At 37.6% G+C, this 25,379-nt stretch overlaps 1 protein-coding gene across 5 annotated transcripts in view; it reads left to right on the plus strand.

Annotated features, from left to right (window-relative positions):
- LOC126253367 (protein melted) overlaps window positions 1-25,379 on the plus strand; it is a 253,424-nt gene that overhangs the window by 22,303 nt on the left and 205,742 nt on the right. For 4 of the 5 annotated variants that reach the window (XM_049954643.1, XM_049954641.1, XM_049954645.1 and 1 more), the window contains exons 4-8: window positions 4,789-4,933; window positions 5,014-5,188; window positions 8,581-8,744; window positions 9,480-9,689; window positions 14,123-14,328. In XM_049954643.1, the coding sequence (XP_049810600.1) occupies window positions 4,789-4,933; window positions 5,014-5,188; window positions 8,581-8,744; window positions 9,480-9,689; window positions 14,123-14,328 (900 nt within the window). Of the gene's footprint in view, window positions 1-4,008; window positions 4,181-4,788; window positions 4,934-5,013; window positions 5,189-8,580; window positions 8,745-9,479; window positions 9,690-14,122; window positions 14,329-25,379 lie in introns of all 5 variants that reach the window. The other variant, XM_049954644.1, reaches the window with a different exon arrangement.

Here is a 25,379-nt window from a genome sequence, read left to right on the forward strand (position 1 = left end):
CTATGATAAGTTTTAATTTCTATAGGAATCAGTTAAATATTTATGTTTTGCAGAATATATTTTTATATGTTGTTTCAAAAGCTTTAATCAGCAACTGAATGAAGGAATTCATTATAGATGTATGTAACAAAGGGAAGAAATACATTAATTAATTTTATACAACAGAAAATTAACTTGTAAGTAACAGAAAGATGACTATAAATTTTAATTTTAATTATTTTATTTTAACTCTATATAAATATACTGTACCTACAATAAATCAATTGCACAAAAGTAATAAATGATGTATCAGTCAGTTTCCTGTTGATGACATGTAACACACGTAGGCTCTGTAATCAGATGTGCTTGAAAAGTAAACTTATTGCACTTCACACAAACTTTTGTCGTGGAGACGCCTTTTTTTTTTTCCTCTCCATGCATTTGGCAGTGCCCTTTCTTCCTCTTCTCTGATGATCTTGGTGTGTCAGTGACTTCATCTGAAGGGAATTTCCTTTTTAGAAATTCAGAGACATTGATTGGCAGTGATATAATTTTCAATCTATTTTTTTAGTGTTCATTTGTCAATGCAAACGCAAATTTCTTCAAAAAAATATGTCAAATTTTGTCAGGTTTTCCTGGTTTGGAAAGTTTAATGCAAAATTTGACAATTTATCCCAGCTATATTTAGCACTGTATGAAATAACACTATAGGCTCATTTGTCAATGCAAACACAAATTTCTTCAAAAAAATATGTCAAATTTTGTCAGGTTTTCCTGGTTTGGAAAGTGAATGCAAAATTCGGCAATTTATCCCAGCTGTATTTAGCACTGTATGAAATAACACTATAGGCTGTCTCCGTAATTCTGGAAACAGAATATCTTGCTATGATTTTGTCCACAGTATCCATGTCTCCTTTTGTGCGATTGTAATTAATAATAATGCTTACCTGTTTCAGGGTCAATTTCATCTGTATCATGCATTGTGGACAGGAGTATCACTGAACAATTTCTTTTTGTTAAGTATGAGATGAGATTTATTACCTGGATAGCCAAATTTCGAAACTCTGACAGGTTGGTTTTTTAGAGGCAAAAATTCACGCAGGATCTCTCTTTTGTCTTGTGAAGAGTGGCTAGAATTGTCAATTTTTTCTCTAACATATCTTCCGCTAATTGGCAGATAGTGTACCAATTATCAGTGATGACATTTCTCTGTATACCTTCGATGTGATTGACAAGCCTTTTTACAATTTCTGCTGGGCTGTTTGATCCTTGAAATGGTCCATCTGGCTGCTTTCCCACATATACTTCAATATTGCTTGTGCAAAAACTCTTTGTGTCTCACGTGGCAAATATTTTTATCATGTATTTGGCAGGTTTGGGTGGTATATACTGGATCCAGGAGCAGTGGCCTCTAAATCCAATCAAAATTTCATCGGTTGTCACATATTCCGTAGGATTATATGACCATTTCACGTTGACTGCATGGAATGTAAAAGCTTTTTGAGAGCACCTGACTTGTCAAGTTTTCGAGTGGCAAAAATAAAATGTCGAATAGTGCCATAATTTCACATCTGTCTGTAACTTTACAGTCTCTTGTATGTTTGTAGTTTGTTCTAAGGTTACAAATATGTTAGTATGAGATACTATCATATCTATCATATTAGATTCATAAAGCTTGAAAAATGTGTCAGTTTCATTAGAAATATTGTTTGAATAGTGTGTGAGACTAGATGAAACTTTTATGATTTTTTACTTAGTTGTTTTTGTTTTGAAGGCTAGTTTTTTATTATGTTGTGATAGTTTGTCTTTTCCTAAGATAAACTCAATTTCTGAATTTCTTTCTTCCTCACTCCTACTTTCTTCTTCCTGTTTGGAGTTACTTTCATGATCTTGGTCGCTAAAATAAACTTTTCCTCACTCAGATCATCTTCTCTTTCAGCTAATTGAACAAAGTTTATTGCAGGTCTCTTGGCTTCTTCGAGTTCTTCAAGGTTTGCAGCTATATCCTCAAGCTTTATGAATCCTTTGGACCTAGAAATAAATAGATAAAAAAACACTTTGTTGGTTAATAACTCTTACATCACAAAAAATATACAAAAATATTATTTACATACTTTTTTAAACCTTTGTAATAAATACTTGTGTGAAAAGATATCTTTACGGCTCAATCCTTTGCTTAGACAAAGTGAAAATGGCACACACATTCAAAATTGTTAGAAAGAACAAGTATAAGAGTGCAGTGTATGGAGTGCCCCACTACGCTTTCCTTGGGAGGCAGTGCAATACTTAGGGCTCTGAGATGAGGAAGGAGGGCAGAGGAAAGGAAGGGGGCAAGGAGGCTCAAGTAAACAAATACTTAGAACGCCAACACTTTGCAGAGCTCTGTGTTATACTGCAACACTACGTAATTCCACAATGGGGTACCAATACCCCAGCATGCCTACTTGAAGGTTAATTGAAGTACACATGCACAAGCTCCGTAGTATTTCATTTTGAAAATGAAATATGGATTTTGGAACTCGCAGAGATACACATTTGATTTTAGTGTATGTTAATGTGTTATCTTCTGATGACTGATATTTGTGTCCTGTTTGAAGGGTACAAATGTGAGACATTTCTGCACAGTTTAGTTTTTTTTTAGATCACACTATGGGCAGAGATACCATGTGCAGTTCTGATGTTAACAGTTTCTAATAATTTATGTATATTAGATTTTGGTTTGCTGATAATGCTGGTGGTAGAGTGAGTAGAAATCCAACATAACAACTATGTTGATGAACTGGATGGGAAGTTCGCATCATATAGGCACTGTGTGGCAGAGGTATGAACACTGCAGGGTTGTACTAGCTTGGTGAGGAAGGCAGTTTTTCAATAGTGGAAAAATCAGTATTGATAAAGACAGTTGCAGTCAGTGAGATTAATAATCAGTGATAGAAAATAAAGTTGTCCTCACTGACATTCATGTGTTCTATCCTGTAGCTCCATAACATTCTTCTTCGAATGTTTTCGAACATGTGGCAGTCGAACAACATTAGTTTCAATACATCACTAATGACTATATTAATATGCTGAAAGGTGGGACAGAGATGTTAGCTCTAACATTATTGGCAGGTTATTCTGATTGTCTGACCTTTCTGTTTCATTGTTCGTGCTTTGTCTTTTTCCCCAACTGTAGGGCTGCCATTTTCAAAAGGTCAATATTTGCTCAGAAGTTATTCACAAATTTCCATTGCTTTCTGTTGACCTTGCTCCTGTTGTGGGAGACACTATGTTGACACCTTGTCTCACTATTATTAAAGTAAGTAATGAAACTAGAAGGAGAAAGAGGACACCAATAACAATTTGTGGTATTTGATATGGATAGGAAAACAAAATACGTATAAAAATTAAGCACTATGTTCTTGAATCTTGTTTCGCCTCTCCTTTCTTTATTAATTTCATAGTAAGAACATTCAGTTCAGGAAGCTTATAATACTGTGGATACCCGTGTGCAGATAAAGAGATTCCTATATAAAAATCTATTATCTTGTCTTTCATTTCAGAGTCACATATTTTCTACCATTTTCTCAGTGTGTTGTCTTTATCTAATTTACAACACTGATTTTCATGAAGTCATTACATTCAGGGTGATCTGCATTGTGCTTAAGTACAGTATTTATATTGGTGCATTTCCCCCCCCCCCCCTCACTGATTTATATTTTCTACTGTCACTTCATAATTTTTAGCATTTTTTATCTTCGTTTCAGTATCTTTTTTCCATTTGTTTATTCTCCTCTCTTCTTTTTTTGAGAATTTTCTTATTTTTCAGTCTTGCTTACTGTTGTTGCATGCTGTTTTGCCATTGTTTTGTTTTACTGATCTCTCATTCACCCATCCTGCCTATCTATTTTGTAGCCTTCTACTGTTATTTAATTGTTCTGTCAGAACTTTCACATGTTTGAATTCCAGAGTCGCTTTGTGGCCTTAGTATGCCATTCCTTTTATTTCAACATTTGGTTTGCGCTTTTTGGACTCTTCTCTTCCTTCCAGGTTGAATCTCATAGGCGTTACCAGCACATTTTCCTGGATTTGGTGTCCCTTGTCTCTGAGTTGCAGTCATGTATGATGCTTACTTGGACCTACATCTCCTTCATTGCTGTTTCTGTAGGCTTAACCAGTAAATCAGTTATATATGGATGCAACATGCAGTGCACTAGTTCAGGTAAAGCTTCTCTGCCTGTGTAATCTCCTCTTGACCTGTTAATGGACGCCGCATGCTATGAATACACCTATTTCTATGTGTTCTGAGAGTGATTACTTCATCCCTTTTTTCATGTTGAAATAATTAAGATGTTACATGCATTTCAATGTATTCATGATATAAAAGAAATTAAATGTTATTAGTAGTAGTTTGCCACAGATTAAATTAATGATAAATTAATTTAATCACATCAATAGACATGCTGTAATTAATATATGTAATCACTGCACACACAGTTATTAAATAGTAATGTGTAAATAGCACAAAAATAGATTAAACAGATGTGATAGAAAATTATGGCTTTAACATTTTAGGAAACAACAATAGAAATTATTTAAAATTTGACCAAAATTGCACAACTTCTTCATTAAATTGAGAAGGAAAGAGACAGTTGACATGTGAAAAAAGACTCAAGTGCAAAGAGATCATCACATGTTGTATTATGAACTGGGGCTTGATGAGCTATAAAACTTCTGTACATTTTTTTGTGTTTGCGTGGTTGATGAAATTGATCTTGTTTGTTGAATGTATGACAATATAATTTTACTTTCTGAATAATCTTTTGACAGAGAAACTGGCTCAATCCAGCAACATTCTGAAGCTTTAGTTGGCTTGTTGGAATCATGTTTGAATCACAATTTAAAACCATCCCCGAAAGATGAGGATCCACCTCATGCTAAAATAGCCTCTGATATAATTTCTTGCATTTTTCTGGTAAGTTTTTCTAGAAGTAGAGTAATTTTAGCTTCATTCTTATAATTGTACTGACTATGGTATGCATATGTTTGTTTTAGAATTATGGCAAAAAGGATGTAATGAAAAGAGCATTGCCAGTTGCTGTAAAATTCCTGCACAAAGGCAACAAGGAACTTTCTCGTAATATGGCCTCTTATCTTTCGCTTGCAGCTATAGAAAATGCTGACCTTTTATCACAACATATACAACTTATCATTGATTCAATAATATCAGGTTAGTATTAGTCTGTTGTAAGTTACTGTTATGTCTTGTTTAAATGGTGATCATCTCTTATTTCTTTGTTGTTCCAGCCCAAAATATTGTATTACTTTTGTTCACCATGTCATTTCCTCTTTGTATATTAAGGTTGTAAGTAAAAGAGACTTTGTTGTGACATGCCATTACTCATAAAATAGTTATAAAATTATGCTTTGGCAAAGTATAAAATAAAATAAACCATAGACCCCTAATCAGTAGAGGAATAGGTCAATACTTGAATGAATGAAACAGCTAACTGTTCTACAAAAAGATACTGCAAAAAGACTCAGGAAACTATGTAGCCAGTAAGGCTAAAGTATTCAAGAAAACTTTTGACATCTGTCAGATAGTCATTCAGTGCAACTGAAAAGTTGTACCTGGCGATCATGATGTTGAAGCAGTACTTTTCATTGAATAACATTTAAAAAAAATTAAGTTATGTGATGATGATGATGATGATGATGATGATGATGATGAAGATGATGATGATGATGACGTCGATGTCCTTCTCAATGTTTATGTCAATGGCAGTGATCTTCCTCATCTTTTGGAGTATATACTGATGTGGTAAGAAAAGCTAACTTAGTCTTGAAGATGCAGACAACTTGGTACTAACATTATCACTGTACACAAATGATGTCTAAGCTGGCCATTCAGCATGAGGGGCTCCAAGGTATCTATATTATATCTTCTTGCAATGTTTATGTTCTGGTACCTGGTCTTTCCATTACATTAAAAGAATTTCCTGGACATGTTTCACATGAGAGCTGTCCATATATTTGTATATGTTTCACATGAAAGCTGTCCATATATTTGCATCATTTTGGTGCAGTTTGTGTAAGGTAGGAGCAACAACCTAAGTAATATGAACAACAATTTAAATTTCTGAGTGGTTATCATTCCAAACTATGCTCCCCAGACATCAGAAAGGTTCCGCTTCTTCCAGATGATTTTGTGCTGCTTGTAAAAGGAAGTTGATCACAGATGTTACTGTGACAATTTACTAGAGCATGTTGATTTTTGACACACTTATCACTAAGCCAAATTTCTAGCACATGGTATCAAGGTGGAGTAATTAATGAAGACTTTGCACTGTGTGTCAGCCATGGGGTAGTTATTCTCAGCAGTTTATTTGTGGGTTTTGTGTTTGATTCTTAAAAGCATGAGATGCTGAAGACACTTTTGTTAGGCATAATATTCAAAACAGTTGGTCAGTAGCCATTTCTTAACACACTATGCATCAAAGCAGCGAAGTAAATTGCAGAACTGGTGGAAATCAAAATACATATTCCTGTTTGTGTCATTTGTTGCAGGAAACAGGCCTTGTGAGGTTGTTTCCATGTTGTGTGTGAACTGACATGTATTTATGAAACTGATGCACCAAATTAACCTGCTTCCTAGGGCATCTCACATTCTCCAGAACATTTCATGCTGAACAGTTTCATTTCCATGAGCTCCCAGAATCTTGTTTCAAAAGGCATAATGAGATGCTTTATCTCGGTTTGGTAATTGCCGAAACTGGTACCTTCATGTATTTTAAAGAAGTCAGAGGACTGGAGAATGTTAAAATTCCATCACTCATTTGCATCTCAGACTAATTTAACTTTTCCATGAATATTCTGATTTGGTTGTGCATGTCAGCTGTTAGCTGCTCTTTGTCCTGCAATGACAAATTTAAGTAGTCAAGATGCATATTATGTCAGCTAGTAATGGCAGGTCTCATATCTGTTTTAAATCTTTCAGACAGTGCATTTCTACCTCTTGCATTTCAAGAAAGGGAGATATTTCCCTACAAATGCCAAAGAAAACATCAAGAACTTTTCCCTGACCAGGCAAGCAAACTGTGCTGTGATAAAGTATGTCCCCATACTCCACTTCCATATCTTGATGGAATATTTCAAATTGGCAGTGATTTACACCCTGACACAGCATAAAATTCTCAAAGGTGACAGCACATTTTACTGCATCACCTAGTTCCATTTTTTCAGCTTATTGTGTGTCTTGGCGAATGAAGCAATGGACAGTCAAAATGGTTTTCCTAAATTTGCTTTTGAGTTCATTTTTTAAATGAGAAGCAAAATCTTGACAGCCAACTGATCACTTTGGTGCACCATCTGTAGCTACAGAATGGAGCTTATCTCATGGCAAATTCATATTGTCCACTGATTTACAAGCAGCTTCAAAAATATCAAGTACAGTTGCAGTTTAATCGAGCGGTACTGCATCAAAGAGTTGCTTGCAGCTCAATATTGACACCTCACACAAATATTGAAAAGCTGAGCACAGTTGGATAGATCTGAGCTGTTATCAAAGGTGAGTGAAAATGAAACAAAGCTGTCAACTTTTTTCCTTAGCTGTGTCTGTAAGTCTAGTACCATGTCCACAATTCAACAAGACACTGTTTGCTTCAAAAGGCTAACTCCTTGAATTGCCTGCAGCTTCCTTGGAAACAAACGTTCTGCAACTAATACCATTTGTGATTTTATGAGAGGTCCTACTGAAAGCAGCTTTCCATCCATTGCTGTAGTTTGAGTGGCTTTGTAGCTTGCTCAGAATGCTGCCCCACTTGCATTTTCTTCACTGTCATGCACCTGAAAAGCAGAAATGTGTTACAGTAACATCAACTACTTCTGCATATTTCTGTAACTTCTGTACTAAGAATTCTTTCTTGTGCTTACGTCTTGTGGTATGTCACCGTTAAGCCTGGCTACTAGCACTCTGCGTGCTTCGCCTTGCACCTGCATGTAATGCACTGCATGAAGACATGTATAATTATGCTGTATATTGTATTTTGTAGCAGAATTAAATTCTTTGAGATATACAAGACACTGCAAATGTCACTTTCAATTAAGGATTAGGGCTTCAATGACTAATCATTGTCCGAAAATGGTTTGTTGCCTCAGTTATGGCTGCTTGTGGGCCAGGGGGTAGTGAGTTTGCTTTCCCCTGCCACATGTGCTCCCATACACTGCATTGAGTATTCCAGAGTGTTCCCGCTCCGTGAGCCACTATAGAAACAGCCTGTTATAGATGCTTCTTTCCAGTCCTGAGAAAATGAAAATCTCTCCTAGATATGTAAAGTGAACCCAAACAGTATGGTATTGCTATGGTATTGTTATTAGGACTGTCTTATTTGACTTATGTGGGTAAGCTGTCTAAGCCATGTCTTTTGAAATTCCTTTACTTGCCTGTCCCTGCAACTAAGAGTGAAACTAAGAGACAGTGTTTTCTTTTTATTATTATTATTATTATATTTCTGAGAATGTGATGAAAATGAACTCATAAATTCCTATTATTGTGTTTATTGTTTTGTTTAATAATTTCTGTATTTGACTGTCAAAATTAAATTTTCAATTTTTCATATACAGGAAATTACCCCCTGTGTCGTGTGCTTCCACAAATGTATGCTGTTAATAAGGAACCTCTTCACGATCATGTGATGGCACTTGTATCATTGATGCCACTATGTGATAACTCAGAGAAATTGGCACTGTTAAATCTGTTTGCTCTTATCGCAAAAGAGAAGCCACAGGTAAGCATAAGCAACCATAAATTCTTTTTTGATTTTGCAAACTGGCACTTTCTTTTCTCAGTTCTTCACTGATTCCTAATCAGATCCTCGCTTTGAGCTTCAAATAGATATCTTTCACAGAGTATTAAATCCCATAAGGGTTTAGAGCCTGATAAGATGTAAGTCCACTGTTACAGAGTAACAGCAAATAAAACACATTTTGCAATATGTATCATTTGGATTGTTGTTTGCAACCTGGAAGGAATTGTGAGATAGTTTTTTGCTCGAAAATTTAAAGGGAATATTAAATGAACTTCATTTCTTTGTTATTGAGGTCAGTCATCATTATGATGGGATAATTAATTAAGCCGTCTAACTGCTCGAAGATTTTGAAGACAAGTGGGTGAAATACATGACACTCAGGGGTGTGTTATTGTATGGTGGCAAGTGTGAACAGTGGACGGTCTTCTGTGAATGGTTTTCTTGTGCTTCATAGAAAGATAATTTTCCTTGAATAGACTGCTGGTCATTGTCATTACTTTCCAGTGAAACAGTTTTCATTTGTTTTGCTCTCAACGTTGAACAAAATCATATATTGTTTTTTAAAATGAGCAAAATTAAAATGCTAACATCTTATAAAACAACTTGATCAATTTACATTCAAATTTAGCTTCATACAGTATGGTTTACTGTAATCACTTGAGAGGTCGTATGTGTTGGGACTGTGTACTTTGAGTATGATGTTTGTTGTTGCAGTTGCTGGAACCTAGCTTACCCCAGCTATGCGAGTATTTAAGTGCTGGTCCTACTGCATCAGCTACATTACAAGTATTCTTGGACATGGCAGGAAAAAGACCTCAGCTGTTGCTGGATCATGTACCAAAAATAAAACAAACTGCTGAGAGTTATCCGAATACACTTTGTCTAGCTGCACAAGTCATTTCATCTGTAGGAAAACTGAGCAAGGTTTGTTAGTACACTCCTCTCCTTTTGTTATATTTTTAAGAAAAATATATTCTACTGAAAATCTTGAATGCTTGGTGCTCTATAGCTTGTAAGTATTTGTTAAATGATATCTTTTAAACACCATAACATGCATTTAAAATGTTTGATAGCCAGACTAGTATTCAGGTTGAAATGGAACATAGATAGTTTTTGGTGTGGTATCAGTGTTACTTTTGCTGTACACAATCTGTAACCCATTGATATTCAATGCTTTATTTATTAAATTTTTCTCAATCACCTTTCTCGATGTTTGGTGAGGTGCCCATGCTAGTCTGTTCCACCTAACCATGTTGCAGCACTCTTCACAGGATTTTATCTCCTTGCACAGGGATGAGTGTTACTTGAGTGTTACTTGAATGACATGAATGATTGAACTTTAAACCTTCTATACTGACACTTTTTCTTACAAAACATCATGTCTCACTATACGATGTCGTAGACAATGCGGGTTGGCAGATCTTAAAAACTGATGTTGCTTGGATGGGATCAAGACAAAACATTTTCTCTACATAAGCCAGTTCGACAGTCATTTGTCACAGTGTCCATTGTAGCCATGACCTTTTTTTCTTCTTCTTCTTATCTTATGAACACATTCAAATCATGACACCGAGGAACGAGTGGCCCCACATAGCAGAGGGAGATGCTTACTCGCCATCCCGCCTTGTAGAGAGGTTGGGTACAAGATATTCTCCTACCTGCACATATTATAATAATATCTCCCACAGTGGGATGTCGTGAAACTTACTTACTATTAAACCTTACAAACATCTTTCGTCATCATGGAAGCATGGAAATGAAACATGCCGCTTGCTAAAAATGTCATGACTCTCTTCAGGATGTAGAACCAGTCATCAGTGGCAGATATTATGTACCCCTAGATCAATGACATGCTTGTTAATTATAAATTCTGTATGGCATTCAGATTGATGTACATCTCACAGTACACAGGTTGTGGCGCATATTACTGCTGTCAGATCTTAAACAGTAACATTTTTTGATCATGTTCGACTCAGCTACCATATAATATTATAAAACCAAGTCCTGCAACATACAATCTGTTACAGTTTCTAATGAAATTAGGAACACAAATTTCACTGTAAATGTATTCGGTGCATTCTGTAAAGATTTTATTTGCAAATCTTTTCACGTGTTCTTTGACGGAGTTGTGGGTTTAATGTTAATCTCTTAGCAGAAATTTCCTTCAGTTGCTTGTGGTTAAGTTTCATTAGGCTTACATTTTTAGTTCCATGTACCTACAGTAAATAAAGCATCATGGATGATTCTCTGTCATTAGGGGCTCTCACATGGACACTCCTAAATGCACAATTCAGATGAGCCATGCAGATCTGCTTGCAAGAATGTCTGCGTGAATCCAGCTTCATTAAAGAAGGAGGTGTGCAGTTAAGCTGCCAGTCAGATGAGCTCCATACCTGCCAGCTAGTGCATTTAGATGTACACTCCTGGAACATGGCATGTCTCACATGCTGTTGTGTGCTCTCTCACAAAATCCTCTGTCTATTACCTCAGTAGGATTGTTGTGTATTTTTCACAGATTGCTGTCAGTAAACTGTAGTATGTGACACAATCATGTTGGATTCCCATTGCTGAACCTAGAATTTTTTGATGGAAATTATAAAATGTATAAAGAACAACAGGCCTTGTGGAAAGGGACATTCAAACACTATATAAATAAAAATTTAAAAACTGAAGCTTATGATAAATTTATTGAGTTTTACAAACCAGTTTTCCTCGAAGTGAACCTTGCCTTTGCTGCAAAAAAAAATTCAAAGCGTACAAGGTTCCATGCGACTAACATTAGGTAATCCATCCAGATTTTCAGCAGCCAGTTAACATTCCACAGATGCTTTCTATGATCCTTTATTGAAAAAGGTTTGTATGGAGGAGGAGGAGGAGGAGGATTCACTAGTCTCACAGAATATGGGTATTCAGAATTAAATTTTCATTCTGTGGCGGAGTGTGTGTTGATATGAAGCTTCCTGGCAGATTAAAACTGTGTGCTGGACTGAGACTTGAACTTGGGACCATTGCCTTCATGGGAAAGTGCTCTACCATCTCACTGAGCGAGGTGGCGCAGTGGTTAGACACTGGACTCGCATTTGGGATGACGACGGTTCAATCCCGCGTCCGGCCATCATGATTTAGGTTTTCCGTGATTTCCCTAAATCACTCCAGGCAAATGCCGGGATGGTTCCTCTGAAAGGGCACGGCCGACTTCCTTCCCCATCCTTCCCTAATCCGATGAGACCGATGACCACGCTGTCTGGTCTCCTTCACCAAACCAACCAACCATCTACCATCTTGGCTACCCAACTACAACTCATGACCCATCCTCACAGCTTTAATTCACCAGTAGAGCACTTGCCTGCGGAAGACAAAGGTCCCAAGTTCGAGTCTCAGTCCAGCACACAATTTTAACCTGCCAGAAAGTTTCAATTTGGATATTGATCGAAATGTTGTTACTACAACGAGCTCTGTGGTGCTTTATGATGCAGTTTGTGTGAAGATGAAGTCAGTATGGAAGTTCAGTGCATAATTGAAAGTAGGAACCAAGTCAGTAAGGTAAATGATTAGTTTCTTATTAAGAAAAAGCTTGCTGCAGGAAAAAAATTACACCAGAAGGTGTTTCCATGCAATAAATTTCATTCAGTTTAATGGACACTGTTGTTATTAGTAAAAATCCCTATGAAAGATATTTTCTAATAAAATATAACTGGATACAAACCAAGTGGCTGAGGTCATTATAAATTTTATGTTGGAGGTAAAGTGGATGCATCCAACATCAGTTGGGACTATAATGCATTTGGGTCATTCTGAAAATAAAGGCAAAAATATTAATGTAATTTCCATTAGGTAAAATAAAAGAAGGTGGAAGTAATTAATATGCTGATCACCAACCACATATGGCACTCAGAATTATTTACTAACCACAATTTAGTAGCACTCGTACTAGCTTACATGTTGTGTAAAAATTGTGTTATCTAAAGAGTATATTTAGCATTTGACAAACAGGAAATAATATACAAAATTGATTGAACTGTTGATATCATTAATAGAAATATACTCACAAAGAAAGTAACCAATGAAGAGAAACCAGCAGTTATTAAATTCCAGACATAAGTTCTAAATTTTGATTAACAGGCAATTACCAAATACATTTATCTGCATGGGACAGATGGAAGTACAACCACATATTCCTCTGTCTACCAGTTTTATAAATGCCTCAAATTCAGGTGTATCAGAATTCAATGTCGCTGTGACAAGCTTTGTAGTACATGTGGCAGTGGACATATGTAATCAGGCTGTGTGACTACTGTTTTAAATTGCTTGCATTGTAGAGAAATCACTTTCATTATGAATAAGAACTGATGTGATTAGGAAGCACATGACAGAAAAGTATCATTTACTGAACAACTTGTTGTTCAAAGATGCTGAGGTCCTAATTTGTGAAAATACTTATGTAGGTGTTGCAGTTGGCCTTCTGGTTGACAACAGACATGTATATGTATATATTTCTCAATAGGATATGAGATTCCATATCATTCCCTCTCCCATTTTTCACTCTCTTCATCTACCTGTTCATCAGTAAGAAAGCTTCAGCTCTTTCATTGGTATAATGCCTTCCCCCACCACCCTCTCTCTTGCACGCACATGTGCATGCCCCCCCCCTCCCCCCAACACACACACACACACACACACACACACACACACACACACACACACACACACACAGAGAGAGAGAGAGAGAGAGAGAGAGAGAGAGAGAGAGAGGCTTCCAGTGGATTCAATCTCCCAAAATGACAATTATGACAAATTCGAAGTGGCAGGTTAATTCTTCCAGCTATAGTTGGTGCCGTGTCAAGGTTGTGAGCTACAAGTTATGTACAGATTGTCATTCTTGAGATAGTTTTGTGTACTTGTTTTTATATTTATTTCAAGTTACTGACTGTTTAGTTCAAAAAACCCAAGTGAAGAAATACATGTGAAACAGCCCTGAGTCAGCAAGGTTTTAAGAGATATTACTATAAGTTAGTTGAAAAATTTAACTATGCGATATTATGTTTCTTGCAAAACCATTTTCATAATGAGATTCATGACATACCATAACAGAACCTTTTCTGAAATTACAAAAACTCGTATAAGAAAAAGTAAATTAATATGGTGTGTAAGATGATGATACATTTATTTAAGTTTATTTTTGTGTTGTTATAGTAGGTTTAATTAATAGTTTTTATTTCATGTATGACAAAATATATTCCAATATTAGCAGTTTTAAAACAATTAAAATATAAGCAGACAACACTTAAGTATGTTTGTTGCCAAAACTATTTGTATGATATGTTGAAAGTAAGTAATGATACTGGCTTTTTTTGTAGGACCGGGCACAGGAGGCACTGAATTTTGTGTTAGAGCAGTTGCACAAAGCAGACCGTGGGAGTCAGGGTACACTGCTCAGAGAAGCAACATTGCTGTGTAGCAGTTATCCAGTGTTGTTCACAGACAAGATGTTGGCAGAGGTGCGTGGGCACAAAACCCAGACCAACTCAGTCCCAGCTGCACAGCATCCTGCACCAGTGCACAGGTGGTAGCATGAGAGTTCTAAAGCCTAACTATATCTAGAAATTGCTAGCTACTGTGCTTTTAATGATTATCTTCTTTTCTGTTTCTGGGCGTGTTTAGAAACTATTGCTTAGAGACTGGAAAGCGGTAAATTTCATTTTTGTGGCCCAGAAAGTCAGTCTCTCTCTCTCTCTCTCTCTCTCTCTCTCTCTCTCTCACACACACACACACACACACACACACACACACACACACAGCTGTACAACAGTTGGTGTGATTTGGAAAATAAAATTCAAAAAGAAATTATCTAAAACACAATGTGGAACCACATTTCATCAGAAAAATATTTCATATATGCTGTGTTTGCATTTTATTAATTTATTTTACATAAAAATAATACACAATAACTTCCATGAGTAGATATTCTTCATAAAGCATAGTCTCATATTTTTTACTGATTTTCAAATCTGATCAAAACCCTATTTGAAGCAAAGCTCAGTCCAAGCTGTATCAGAGTTCCACCTATTACAAATAGAGGCCCCAAAAATAACACTGTAATCAAAGCATTACACTTACTGTGCACACTCCACTCACACAGAGAAGTTAGTGAAACCAGCCCTCCATTAGCTTACATGCCAGAGTGTTGCATGATCCAATCAGAGAGTGTGCCTGAGTATCGGAGCCATTTAAGTAGTGGTGCCACGGTGACTGACAGTTGTGCTGTGCCAGCTGTTCAGTTTCCATGGTAATGCCAGCACCACTGCATCCTTCCTCCCCAGCAGTGACCACTGAGGAGGTAGAGTAACAGGTGGTGTGTGGTCCTGTGGAGCCGCCAATGGAGAAGGTGATGGATTGATGTCCATGGGCATTGCAGCGAGAAGCTGGGCAGGGAGGTGCTCAGTGCGAGATGAATGTGGCATCCCAGGACTGGAGGTTCCTCCAAAGGTGGAGAACACAGTTGCTGAACAGAACGGTGGAAGTGGGGTTGGTTCTGATTGTGCTACACAATTCCATGGGCATAAGACATGGAGTATTATATAATAACATAAAATAAACAGTCTATTTAAAAAAATGATGAGAGAGCGAGAGCGCGGGGAGGGGGGGGGGGCGCTTTTTTTTTTTTTTAAGTATAGCTGCATGAGTAGGACTAAAAAATAATGTTTACATTAATGTTAACACTAATCATGTATACATATCGTATAGACTGATTTGTTCCACATAATTTTGATGGAAGAATTGTCCAAATGATGCCCTGCTGTCATGAGCAGTTGCCAAATTGCCCATGTGGAAGGGAGAGGCTTGAGTGATGTGGTGTAGGCAGTGGATGCAAAATGTCAAAGATATGAAGCTATTCCACCATGTTGTAGGCTTCAGTTGGGGTGACCCTAGTCTTCAGTTGGGATGGCCCTAGTCTTCAGTTGGGATGGTTCTGCAAATTACTATAAGATCACAGTGCACTTTATAATAATGGTATCAGGCATCATTTACATGTGGGTGACATCTGTGCAAAATTTTCCACTTTCTTTTTGAGTCCAAAGAGGTTGTAAACCACACCTGTCATGGGAGGTAGCCTAGAGGAACACTTGTGGAGATAGCATTTTAGCTCTTTTGTTGTTTCATGAATTGTAAATCCAGAGGCCGGCCGGTGTGGCCGAGTGGTTCTAGGTGCTTCAGTCTGGAACCGTGTGACCGCTACGGTCGCAGTTCGAATCCTGCCTCGGCCATGGATGTGTGTGATGTCCTTAGGTTAGTTAGGTTTAAGTAGTTCTAAGTTCTAGAGGACTAATGACCTCAGATGTTAAGTCCCATAGTGCTCAGAGCCATTTGAACCAGAAGTGTGACAAGAGTCCATCCCAAAAATAGTGTCCATTGTGGAGTCAGCTACCACAAGGAAATGTACTGGATGAGTGACTTTGTAAGTTAGTAAAACTGGAAGTTTTTCTAGCAAAGACAGATGACCGAGTCCACTGATCTACAGGTTTGTATTGGCTGACTGTAAGAACAACTGTCTTGAAATTAAGTAAGTAGGCAGGTTTAGCAAGGACACACAAGCACCAGTGTCCAGATGTAACAATATATTGTTTCATTCTATCCTTTATTTTCCTTTGTTTTAGAGCCAGATTTAATTTTATGGGGTGTTTGGCCGTGAACGCATCTAAGTACATTTATCGTGTTACATCTTGAGAAGTCTGCACTTCTGTAGTTTAATCACTTGCATGTTACACTTCCGTGGTTTGGGGCATATCTGCACTGGGACTGCTGTTGGGGGTAAACTGCACTATAACGTTCCTGATTAGTGTGTCCAAACATTGTGCAACAGAGTGAGATCCTTAATCGCTTTATTGGGAATGTTGTCAAAGTGATGTGATGTCACCGAAAATGTAAAGATATTTGACAGATTGCGAAATAAGTCAGAAATTTCACAAAAGTAAAGGGATATGTAAATCATATGAAAAAGAGCACTTATTTGTATCAGAGAGGTCAAAATTGTAAAATAATGTTATGTTAATAAATTTAGAGAAAAATATTAAGTAATTAGTCACAATAAACTTGTTATAAAATTGTCCAAATGTGATTAACTGTATTTTAATTACATTTTCAACAAAGTAAGAAAGGTTTTAGTTGTTGAAAGATTATAAATATGATCTTGGCTGTGACCACTTGGCACTGTATTGTTTCAGTCTTTGTCTCAGTTGTTTCGATTTGTCTACAAAACTTCGCCTTCTACCTGCTGTTGCTTTCAGTGCTTTCAGCATTGTCTACAATGTAACAGAAGTTGCTTGCAGTATGTGGCTTTAAGTATTTTATTCTTTTTTTATAATTATGTTTATAGCTACTTGGCAGATTTTGTAGAATGTACAGGGTGTTTATAAAGGAATTTCGGGGTTTAATGCTTTATAATATTTGTTACATTAAACTTACAGTTATAAATGATATGTCTAAGGAAAGAGCAACTTAAACAGTTTTACCAAGAACCTTATAAATGTTCAATTTGGGCACTGGCATAGTGAAGTAAACGATTGGTTGAACTTCACAGTACTTAAGCGCTGTATAGGCCGCAAGGGGTCCCAATGACAGGGCTTGCTTTTCATGGCCTCCACATTCACCCGACCTAACACCATGCGATTTTTTCCTTTGGGGCTTCACCAAGGATCGTGTGTACGTGCCTCCACTGCAGACCTCCCTGAATTAAGAAACTGGACTTAAGCAGCTGTTGCTACAATCACTGAAGACACACTTATCAACATTTGGGAAGAACTTGGCTATAGACTTGATGTGTGCCATGTGACAAATGGTGCTCACGTTGAACATTTATAAGGTTCTTGGTAAAACTGTTTGAGTTGCTCTTTCATTTGACATATCATTTATAACTGTAAGTTTAATATAATAAATATTATAAAGGGTTAAAACCCCGATATTCATTTATAAACACCCTGCATAGTGATTCTTTGTATCCTCTTTCTATCTATTGACAGCTTGTAGATGGTGTGGCCACTATCTTATTTTGGTGAAAATGCATCAGACAGATTTCTCTCTCTCTATTTTTTTAACCATACATCTCATTGAAATAATTTCAGAAAAAAAAAACAGTCATAAATTAAAGTTACAGGGTATTGGTTTATGAAATATGTTCCTGTAAACGGGTGGTGATAGAACCAGCTGGGTAGACAGTCGTAGAACAATGGCCAGTTGTTTAAAAATGCTTTCTTGAGTTCAAACACAAGCACCTTTCTTGAGTTCAAGCACAAAAGCAAGTTGGTAAGTTCTTTAAGTACAAGAATATTGTTAAACTATTAAAACACAAAACTACCATAGCAGAAATTATGTTTGTTTGTGCAAGTGTTCATAAATATTCAAGATTCAAGGAGCTCTTTCGGAAGAGAAATCCTTTAATGCATGTGATGTATAATGAGTTCACTGGCTCCATCAGAACACTCATTAATTGATTTTGAAATGTGGAAGCATTTCATGATAAGTATTACTTGCCATTGAAAAACAGTGTTCAACATTATAGAAAGCAAATATCTCAAGAAGCTAAATGCTCAAGAAAAATGCTGTACTTCTACTTCCTTGCAAGCATAAAAGAGGAACATGCACGCAAGATGAATATGGGAGTGGCAGCACATTGGACATTAGATGCAACACATGCAAAGTATTCTGGGAAGCATTGGTCAGTCTGCCATTTGCGTAAGAAGTGTCACAAAATCTGACACTTGTCGAAGTGACACATCGGAAGAAGAAATGTTGGATCCTCTCTGCCATACATCCCCAGGATGATGGACAGTCGGCCATATGCTGCACAAAAACAGCATGAAGACTGTCTAAAAACCAGCCAAGAAGATCAAAGAGTGTATAGATGGGTAAAGTACAAAAGGGATTCACTTGCAATGTGTGGCTTATACTGCATACCCTGTACACGTGGGAAAGTCTTATGTGGAAATGATGGACTATCCATCAACATAATTGTCAGTGATCATAACCGGCTTTGCAGGATGGAACAGGTGAAGAAACCAAATGTGGTGGAGAATGTGCTGCGGGAGACCTACCAAATAAAAAGATTCATCAACATGGATATTCTCAGTGTGGAGAATAGCTGTTGTGCCAGCTTGTTTAGGGAAGCCATAGAAAGACAATAAATTCAACAAGAAAGAGGAAAACTTCATGCTGCATGGAACCTGGGTTCCTGTTCTGCAGCGAACGAGACATTACAGTTAGCAAGGGGAGAATCACAGTGGTAGTGACCGTGAGAAAGCCCTCAGACATTGGCATGACTGGTATATATCCGCCACCAGCGATGGAGGTTGAAGTTTTGACAATGCCAACTATTCATACTGGCAAAATGTCAGAGCAATCATCAAACTTACATTGGATAAAGAACCTGAGACAGGAGCCAACAGGCAGTATGTCAACAAATGGCCACAAAAGCCACAAGAACTTTATTATAGTTTATTGTTAATATGGTGTACAGATTAAGTTCCTAAGATTTTTCTTTTGTTTTCCCTCGCATTCATGTTTGATAGTATGATCAAATACTTTCCAAATATGCACTGTGGTGAAATAGTACATGGAAAATGTAAGTTGAAACACAAATATTGTCTGTTAATGCTCCAAATGACATTGAGAGAAAATCCAATTGGGGGGGGGGGGGGGGGGGGAGAAAAAAAATTGTCACTCCACTTTTCAAGCAAATCTTCCTGTGACACAGTTTCCTTCTGATAATAATATGTAGCACCATTTTGCTGGAAACAAATTTTTGGCATTATCAGGCATTTCTAAAGAATGCTTAATTTACTGCTTAGGGTGTTATGTAGGTTAAACACTTAATCATTCTATGGTTGTTTTGTACTGACTCTTCTAAGTTATCTGTAGAACTGCTACTGAGCTTATAGCTTCTGCTCATCGTTTTGAATAGAATATATTTTTGAGCTATCCTTCCATTGCATTGCGGTCACTAGAAAAACGAGTGATCCAAGTACACTGCATGTGGTAACAGATATTGCTGTACCACTCTTCATAATTCAGCACATAAGATTTGTTGACTCGTGTTTGCTTCCACTACATGAGATGCTGCCACTTTATGCTGCCATAAAGATAAGTTAAATTCGTAAGCAGATACCAACAATTAATATGTCAGTATTACGTTACATAGTGCATAAGTATATTGGTGTCTGTTGTAGTCTGTAGAACAACAAGTTTGACTTTTAAAATTGTATTATTCACAAAAGTGAAAAGTTTGTACCATTGAAAAGTACATGTTTAAGCTTCATCTAGATTTGTTTGTATTTCTGTTTCATTGTAAAGACTAGAAAATAATGTAGGTTTGATTTCGGTTAAGTTATATAAGGTTAATCAACGTGGAAAGTTGTAATGAGCAAGCTTAATTTGTTTACATGCATCTGCAAGGAAACACATTGAACATCAGATTTAGTTAGATGTTTAGGTTTCCACTGCTTTCAAGAAGGGCTCACTTCTTATTTGATTATTAGTAATTAAAAATACTGCCATTGTTTTTATTATTGTACAGAAGGTCAAGGTTATTTATCTAGAAGAAAAAAAACCCACAGCAACAAACTGCTAATATGTAGAATCACATTTTTATGTGTAGTTAATTATAACAATATGACCATGGATGATAACAGAATACAGATGGTTTGCAGAGGTTGTCAACTGCAGTTTCGCTGGTGCATCTGCAGTAGATCAGAAGATATTCCTCGTGAGGCTGTCCCATGCATATGTAGGTTAAGCTTAAAAGACAGGAACATCACAAAACAAGATTAAATTTGTGTGTATTTCAAGCAGACATCAGAACCAAAAAAATATTATTATTATCATATTACTATGAACCATAGCTGCTTATGGGGAGGGGGGGGGGGTTGCATAGGAGGAGGAGTAGGAGTCAGGACAGTGGTGAAAAGAGAGTAATTTGGAGCATTATATTAGCATTGAGCTCAGCAACAGGTATAACCTATTACCTCTAGAAGGTGAGGAGCATTATTTAGCTGTAGAAAGAAATGTGAGACAACAGGCCATTAATAAGAAAGTTGGAGAAAGTTTGGATAGGTCTTGCTTCTAGATAATGTTATGGAAGGTGTACAGACGAACAGTTGCATGAGAAACTGGAATCAGGGTATCCAGTGCTAGCATTTGTGAGGTAATAGTGAATTTTGAGGCATTGACTAGCAATTTGAGTTGAGAAGACCATGTACTGAAAGTTGGGGGAGCAAAGAAGAGCTTGGCCAAGAAAATAGAATACAATGTCAGGAGTAAATAGGATAAACTAGATGCAGTAACCTCTCTCACAAATTTGTGTTTGTTGATGATGTGGAGTGGCAGTATGTATGCAGAGCACATTACGATGAATGCAGTCGTGATATTGGAGAAAACTCTTTTGAGTTCCACAGACTGCAAAGAGAAAGAATGTGTCAATATTACACTAAATGAAACGCACATTGTGAGAATACTTGATTCACTTTAAAAGACTTTATTGCTGAGGAAGATTGAAGTGCCAGAGGATGAGGTGGATTAATAATGGTATCACATAAGTAATGGATTCCAACAAACCTTTGACAGACAGTGCAAGACAGAAGAAATTGTCATACTGTAGGTCATGAAGTCAAAGAGAGTCGAAATGAAATAAAGAAGTAGAGAGATGCGGAGGGGGAGGTGGGGCGGGAAGATAGATAGAGAGAGAGAGGGGGGGGGGGGGGTGTCATCATCAACCCTGGATGAACAAAGCCATCTGTTGAGTTTGACAGTTACTGAGTGGATCTAATGTCTGGTAACAGTATCTCCATTGTTGTGCATGCTGCTGCAATTGGGAGGTGGGGGTACAGAAGGCATGACCTACATCTTAACAGGTGGAGATAGGGGAACTGAAACTGTCGTCAGCGCAAATATTACTGCTATTAAGAGTGTAGCAGTTGAACTTTTTAGACCACATACTCCATTCAGGCAAACTGTTTTAAGTGGTCAAAATAAATGATTTGTGACATATGAAAGAAACTTGTTTCACTGATCTAGCTGCAGGGCATTAGAATATTAGATGACTGAAAAAGTTAATTAATCACTTGTGTACTTAGATGATCTAGAAATTAAAAAACAGAAGTTGATGTGCTGTGTCTGTCGGAGCACCATGTGAACATAAAGGAAACCATCAGTTAAAAAGAGAGCATTAAAAGTTTAGCAGCTTACTTCTGCAAGGAAAATTTGGGGAGAGAAGGAGTTGTCATGTATGTTAAAAATAACAATTATCATTACTTAAAAATAACATGAAGCTCGAACTATCGAACTGCTTAGACCAACAGTTGAAAATGTACTTGAGGAGTGCCACTTCCCGAAAACTCATTTATAATTATTGCATCACATAGATCTTGATTGGGAAATTTTCAAATATGTCTAGAAAAATTTGCATTATTATCAGATCCTGTAAGACTTAAAAGAAAGCAAATCATAATCATTGGAGGTTTTAATATTATTTTTTTGAAGGATTTAGGTAAAAGAAATGGTTTGCAAATGTAACTTAATACATATGACATGAGTTGTATTGCTGATTTTCCTTTTACAATCACACAGAAAAACAATACTTAGTCAGTCTCAATTTTGAGTTTTGAAGGGATCTTTCCACAGAAAAATCCATTTTTTAATTCACAGGTAATATTATTCAAAATTTGAAAGACAGAATATTACCAACTGGTATTTTCTGTGACTTATCAGAAGCATTCGATTGTGCTGTTCTTTTAGAGCAACTCAAGTACAGGGTGTTCCATTTATCTGATCACCCCGACTGCGCGGGGTATTGCAGGCTGGGCAGGGAAGCCGCGCCTGCCGGTTGAATGGGTCCTGCAGGACCGCACTATGCCCCCACCCCCTACGTTTTTTGTGGGTTTTAGCCTGAAGGCCATACAGACATACGCGCTTTGTCAGCCAGTGTCATTCAAGCAGTGAAACAGACATCCCAAGTGTAGCAGTTAAGTTTTCAAATTCAACAATGGCAAGAGCGAATTGTTTAATTCCATAATGAGTGTTTGTTTATGAATCGTATGCGTGTACAGAGTCCGCTCATACTGTTCGAAGATTGTTTGAGCAGAAGTTTCCAGGTGTTCGACTTTCAAATCATGACGCAGTTCAGAAGTTAGTGAATAAATTTCTTGAAATGGGAAGTGTTCAAGGCAAGAAGTGTAAAATTAACGTACAGTGCTCACAGATGCTCATCTCGATGACATTGCATACCACCTTTAAAATTCCTGTTAAAAGTCTCTTAGACGTCCTTCGCAGCAAACCCAAATATCATGCACCTCTGTATAAAGAGGTGCTAAGCTGCTTGGGCTAAGGCCCTATAAAGAATCAGCAGTGCAAGAATTTCCACCTGCTAATCCAGCGCACAGGTTTAAGTTTTGTGAATGGGTTTTAAAACAAGTGCATGATGGTGGAATGGACCCTTAACCTCATTCTGATTATAGACGAGGCAAGGTCCCATTTACATGGGTGTGTTAATTCCCAAACCTGTCGACATTGGAGCATAGACAGACCTGTTGTGCTTCGTGAGAAACCCCTTCATGATCAGAAAATAGGGGTGTGGAATAACGGGCCCAGTTTTTTTTTAATTTTTTTTTTTTTTTTACACAAGTGGAAGATATGTGCTAAACATTTTGTGACCATTTTTTAATGAACTGAGTGAAAGAGAATGAAGCTTCACATTTTTTCAACAGGATTTGGCAAGGGCTCATGCGGCCAATGTTTCTTTGCATGCAATTCACAATGTGTTTGATGAAAGAGTGATTAGTAACAATATCTGGCCTGTTAGAAGCCCTGATTTAACTCTTAGCGATTTTTATTTGTGGGGTGCACTGAAGGACAAAGCATACACAACAAATCCTGACACGATAGAGGATTGATTTGATTTTGACAGGGAAGCTAAAACAGCTTTGGTCTGACCTGCCACTGCCCACACCGAAACTGAGTATCACTCCCTGTATATCTAGTAAAGCCAACCAATGCCCTTAAATAGTGCAAGGAGTCCCTTTACCAGTTTTTGTTAGACACAATTTCTTCAGGTCTAGTTTTCCTGAAGATTCTGTATCTTGTGCTCTCCAATGCCGTACATTAGATTAGGTGTGATGCAGTTTCTCCACCCTCATCACAGATCCTACATTTAGGGTCTTCTTCTGTTATACCCATTGTGTGTAGGTGTTTTTTGAAATTCTCATGGCTGGTCATCAGTCCAGTCATGAGTTTAATCTCTTTCCTGTTCAATCCTAGGATTACAGAGCTTTTTTTAAAACATGGTTTAGGCATCATTACCTTACGATGGTTTTGTTTATGGACCTTGGTCCAATATTTTACATGCTGTTTCCTAAGCCAGTTCCATAGTTCTAGTTTGATCATAGCCTTGGTGATTGTCAGGACACGTTCTGGTCCAATAAATGGAGTTTTTGCCCCCATCCTGGCCAATCTGTCGGCTTGTTCATTGCCACAGATCCGTGAGTGGCCAGGGAACCACACTAGGTTTACCTTATTGCTTCCCCCTAGCTCCACCAGAGCCCTGTGGCATTCTGCAACAGTCTTAGATCTCATTGCAGGAGCTGCCAGTGATTTCAGGGCTGTTTGAATAGATGTAGATGATACCGTTGTTGTGGCACCTACGCATATTCTCCTCCACACATGCCCTGATTGCAGTAATTGCAACTTGGAATAACGAGGCCAGTTTTCCTAGAGAGATAATGCCCTTAAGTCTTGACTGAACCCGTACACCCCTGCTCCAATACCTTGGCCTGATTTCGACCCATCAATGAACCAAACGGTGTCCCCCATATGGTGTTGAACTGCTTTTCCCCACCGCTCCTTGCTTCCAATTATATTGTAAGGCTTGTTGAAGCAGTTGGGAGTTATAATGTAGTTGGCCGGCATTTCCCCAGCCATTCCTTTATTTACCTCACTCGGTATCTTAGTGTGTGATTCTGGATACCCCAATGAGATCCAGTTACCAGTTTTAAGTCTGTGTGCCCCAGATGCTGCCTCCATCTTGACCCAAAGGTGTAGTGGAGGCATGTCCAGCATAGCTTCCATCCCTTAGCAAGCTCCTTAGCTCCAACCTGCTGTTCTACCGTCTTCCACCACACTACGGCCATGAAGGAAATCATAGGTCTAACCACTGTGGTGTATATCCAGTGCGTACCTCTGGGGCTTAGGCCCCAGTTTTTACCACAAGCCCTTCTGATACTCACTAGAGTGCCTTTCGCCTTGGAGTAGATGCTCTTAATGTGAGGGGTCCTTGTTAATTTCTCATCCAAGCGTACTCCTAGATATTTCACTATCCCCTTCACAGGTAGAGTTTCATCGAAGAGCTTTAGATTCCAACTTGAGTGTTTGATATGCCTCTTTGTGAATGGCAACACAACAATCCTCTTAGGATTAACCCCTAGATCCTATTTAATGCACCAGTCTTGCACAATGTCCAGTGCACCTTGTACCATATTTCCAACTTTGTCAGTAAATTTGCCAATTATTACTATGACAAGGTGATCTGCGTATCCTTGGCAAAGGCACTGCCTGGAATTTATTTCCTCAATGAGT

This window comes from Schistocerca nitens, chromosome 4 (assembly GCF_023898315.1).
Source record: "Schistocerca nitens isolate TAMUIC-IGC-003100 chromosome 4, iqSchNite1.1, whole genome shotgun sequence".
Classification (NCBI taxonomy): domain Eukaryota; kingdom Metazoa; phylum Arthropoda; class Insecta; order Orthoptera; family Acrididae; genus Schistocerca; species Schistocerca nitens.